Source organism: Carcharodon carcharias, chromosome 40, assembly GCF_017639515.1.
Source record: "Carcharodon carcharias isolate sCarCar2 chromosome 40, sCarCar2.pri, whole genome shotgun sequence".
Taxonomy (NCBI): domain Eukaryota; kingdom Metazoa; phylum Chordata; class Chondrichthyes; order Lamniformes; family Lamnidae; genus Carcharodon; species Carcharodon carcharias.
Window position 1 is genome coordinate 1,197,242 of NC_054506.1, and position 4,717 is coordinate 1,201,958.

The window sequence follows — 4,717 nt, forward strand, 5'->3', positions numbered from 1 at the left end:
GGGTGGGGAGACAGTGTGTGGGGGTGGGGAGACACGGGGTGGGGGTGGGGAGGGTGGGGGTGGGGAGACAGGGGGTGGGGGTGGGGAGGGTGGGGGAGGGGAGACAGGGGGTGGGGGTGGGGAGAACCGGGTGGGGTGGGGGTGGGGAGACAGGGGGTGGGTGTGGGGAGACAGGGGGTGGGGGTGGGGAGACAGGGGGTGGGGGCGGGGAGACAGGGGGTGGGGGTGGGGGTTGGGGAGACACGGGGTGGGGGGAGGGTGGGGGTGGGGAGACTGTGTGGGGGTGGGGAGACACGGGGTGGGGGTGGGGAGGGTGGGGGAGGGGAGACAGGGGGTGGGGGTGGGGAGGGTGGGGGAGGGGGTGGGGGTGGGGAGACACTGGGTGGGGGTGGGGGTGGGGAGACAGGGGTGGGGGTGGGGGTGGGGAGACAGGGGGTGGGGGTGGGGAGACACGGGGTGGGGATGGGGAGACGGGGTGGGGGTGGGGAGGGTGGGGGTGGGGAGACGGGGTGGGGGTGGGGAGACACGGGGTGGGGGTGGGGAGGGTGGGGGTGGGGAGACAGGGGGTGGGGGTGGGGAGGGTGGGGGTGGGGGTGGGGAGACAGGGGGTGGGGTGGGGGTGGGGAGGGTGGGGGTGGGGAGACGGGGTGGGGGTGGGAGACACGGGGTGGGGGTGGGGAGGGTGGGAGGTGGGGGGAGACAGGGGGTGGGGGTGGGGGAGGGTGGGGGTGGGGGTGGGGAGACAGGGGGGTGGGGTTGGGGAGGGTCGGGGTGGGGAGACAGGGGGTGGGGGTGGGGAGACAGGGGGTGGGGAGACACTGGGTGGGGGTGGGGAGACAGGGGGTGGGGTTGGGGAGGGTGGGGGTGGGGAGACAGGGGGTGGGGGTGGGGAGACACCGGGTGGGGGTGCGGGTGGATGTGGGGAGACAGGGGGTGGGGGTGGGGAGACAGGGGGTGGGGGTGGGGAGACACCGGGTGGGGGTGCGGGTGGATGTGGGGAGACAGGGGGTGGGGGTGGGGATACAGGGGGTGGGGGTGGGGACACACCGGGTGGGGGTGCGGGTGGATGTGGGGAGACAGGGGGTGGGGTTGGGGAGGGTTCATGTGGGGAGACAGGGAGTGGGGTTGGGGAGGGTGGGGGTGGGGAGACAGGGGGTGGGGGTGGGGAGACAGGGTGATGGGGGTGATCCGAATGGGACAGAGCGTGGGATGTTGAGGGAGGGGGCAGGAGTACGGCCTGCAGCTCCCACTCACCTGAACAGTTTCGGAGCATTGGGCAGAGCGATTGCACAGTCTCGGACAATTTCTGGAACTTTCCATTCAGCTCTGTCAGGTTCCGCAGGGCAATAGCCAAGGTCCGGTTCAGGAGGTCACCTTCAACGTGATCCTTGTTCATCTGTAGAACTGAGAGACAGAGTCAGAATGAGTGATAGTGTGGGGTATATCAGAGTGTTACAGTGAGGGGTGTGGGATATATCAGAGTGTTACAGTGAGGGGTGTGGGATATATCAGAGTGTTACAGTGAGGGGTGTGGGATATATCAGAGTGTTACAGTGAGGGGTGTGGGGTATATCAGAGTGTTACAGTGAGGTGTGTGGGATATATAAGAGAGTTACAGTGAGGTGTGTGGGATGTATCAGTGTGCTACAGAGAGTTGTGTGGGATATATCAGTGTTACAGTGAGGGGTGTGGGATATATCAGAGAGTTACAGTGAGGGGTGCGGGATATATCAGAGTGTTACAATGAGGTGTGTGGGATGTATCAGTGTGCTACAGTGAGATGTGTGGGATATATCAGAGAGTTACAGTGAGCGGTGTGGGATATATCAGAGTTTTAGAGTGAGGGGTTTGGGATATATCAGAGTGTTACAGTGTGGGGTGTGGGTTATATCAGAGCGCTACAGTGAGGTGTGTGGGATATATCAGACTGTTACAGTGAGTAGTGTGGGATATACCAGAGTGTTACAGTGAGGGGTGTGGGATATATCAGAGTGATACAGTGAGGTGTGTGGCATGTATCACAATGTTATAGTGAGGGGAGTGGGATGTATCAGAGTGTTACAGTGAGGGGTGTGGGATGTATCAGAGTGTTACAGTGAGGGGTGTGGGATATATCAGAGTGTTACAGTGAGTGGTGAGGGATATATCAGAGTGTTACAGTGAGGGGTGTGGCATATATCAGAGTGTTACAGTGAGGGGTGTGGGATATATCAGAGTGTTACAGTGAGGGGTGTGGGATATATCAGAGTGTTACAGTGACGGCTCTGGGATATATCAGAGTGATACAGTGAGCGGTGTGGGATATATCAGAATGTTACAGTGAGTGGTGTGGGATATATCAGAAAGTTACAGTGAGGGGTGTGGGATATATCAGAGTGTTACAGTGAGAGGTTTGCGATATATCAGAGTGTTACAGTGAGGGGTGTGGGGTATATCAGAATGTTACAGTGAGAGGTGTGGGATATATCAGCATGTTACTGTGAGGGGTGTGTGATATATCAGAGTGTTACAGTCATGGGTGTGGTATATATCAAAGGTTTACTGTGAGTGGTGTGGGATAAAACAGAGTGTTACAGTGAGCGGTGTGGGATATATAAGACTGTTACAGTGAGGGGTGTAGGGTACATCAGAGTGTTACAGTGAGGGGGGTGCGATATATCAGGGTGTTACAGTGAGAGGTGTGGGATATATCAGGGTGTTACAGTGAGGGGTGTAGGATATATCAGAGTGTTACAGTGAGGGGTGTGTGATATATCAGATTGTTACAGTTAGTGGTGTGGGATATATCAGAGTGTTACAGTGAGCGGTCTGGGATATATCAGAATGTTACAGTGATGGGTGTGGGATATATCAGAGTGTTACAGTGATGGGTGTGAGATATATCAGTGTTACAGTGAGGGGTGTGGGATATATCAGTGTTACAGTGAGTGGTGTGGGATGTATCAGAGTGTTACAGTGACGGTTGTGTGATATATCAGAGTGTTACAGTGAGAGGTGTGGGATATACGAGAGTGTTACAGTTAGGGGTGTGGGATATATCAGAATGTTACAGTGAGGGGTGTGGGATATATCAGAGTGTTACAATGAGGGGTGTGGGTTATATCAGATTGTTGCAGTGAGGGGTGTGGGTAATATCAGAGTGTTACAGTGAGGGGTGTGGGATATATTAGAGTGTTACAGTGAGGGGTGTGGGACATATCAGAGTGTTACTGTAAGGGGTGTGAGATATATCAGAGTGTTACAGTGAGGGGCGTGGGACATATCAGAGTGTTACTGTAAGGGTTGTGTGATATATCAGAGTGTTACACTGAGGGCTGTGGGATATATCAAAGTGCTACAGTGAGGGGTGTGGGATATATCAGGGTGTTACAGTGAGGGGTGCGAGATATAGCAATTTGTTACAGTGAGGGGTGTGTGATATATCAGAGTGTTACAGTGAGGCGTGTGGGATATATCAGTTTGTTACAATGAGGGGTGTGGGATATATCAGAATGTTAAAGTGAGGGGTCAGTGATATATCAGTGCTTCAGTGAGGGGTGTAGAATATATCAGGGTGTTGCACTGAGGTATGTGTGATATATCAGAGTGTTACAATGAGTGGTGTGGATACATCAGTGTGTTACAGTGAGGGGTGTGTGATATATCAGTGTGTTACAGTGAGGGGTGCGAGATATATCAGTGTGTTACAGTGAGGGATGTGGAATATATCAGTGTTAAACTGAGAGGTGTGGGATATATCAGAGTATTACAGAGAGGGGTGTGAGATATATCAGTGTTACAGTGAGGGGTGTGGGATATATCAGTGTTACATTTAGTTGTGTGGGATATATCAGAGTGTTACATTGAGGGGTGTGTTATATATCAGAGTGTTACAGTGAGTGGTGTGGGATATATCAGAGTGTTACAGTGAGGGGTCTGGGATATATCAGAATGTTACAGTGATGGCTGTGGTTTATATTAGAGTGTTGCAGTGAGGGGTCAGGGATACATCAGTGCTTCAGTGAGGGGTGTAGAATATATCAGGGTTTTGCACTGAGGGATGTGTGATATATCAGAGTGTTACAATGAGTGGTGTGGATACATCAGTGTGTTACAGTGAGGGGTGTGTGATATATCAGTGTGTTACAGTGAGGGGTGCGAGATATATCAGTGTGTTACAGTGAGGGATGTGGAATATATCAGTGTTAAACTGAGAGGTGTGGGATATATCAGTGTATTACAGAGAGGGGTGTGAGATATATCAGTGTTACAGTGAGGGGTATGGGATATATCAGTGTTACAGTGAGTTGTATGGGATATATCAGAGTGTTACAGTGAGGGGTGTGTTATATATCAGTGTTACAGTGAGTGGTGTGGGATATATCAGAGTGTTACAGTGAGGGGTGTGGGATATATCAGAATGTTACAGTGATGGGTGTGGTTTATATCAGAGTGTTGCAGTGACGGGTGTGTGATATATCAGAGTGTTACAGTGAGGGGTGTGGGATATATCAAAGTGTTACAGTGAGGTGTGTGGGATATATTAGGGTGTTACAGTGAGGGGTGCGACATATATTCTTGTGTTACAGTGAGGGGTGTGGGTTATATCAGTGTGTTGCAGTGATCGGTTTGGGTTGTATCAGAGTGTTACATGAGGAGTGTGGGATATATCAGAGTGTTACAGTGAGGGGTGTGGGATATATCAGAGTGTTACTGTGTGGGGTGTGGGAAATATCAG

General features: G+C 52.6%; 1 protein-coding gene across 1 annotated transcript in view; it reads right to left on the reverse strand.

The window, feature by feature from the left end:
- The window catches only part of LOC121273160 (C-type lectin domain family 17, member A-like), a 7,234-nt gene extending 5,836 nt beyond the window's left edge, over positions 1–1,398 (reverse strand). The window contains exon 1 of the mRNA XM_041180134.1: positions 1,255–1,398. Within this exon, the coding sequence (XP_041036068.1) occupies positions 1,255–1,396 (142 nt within the window). The 5' untranslated portion in view covers positions 1,397–1,398. The remainder of the gene's footprint in view (positions 1–1,254) is intronic.
- Positions 1,399–4,717: the final 3,319 nt, after the last annotated feature.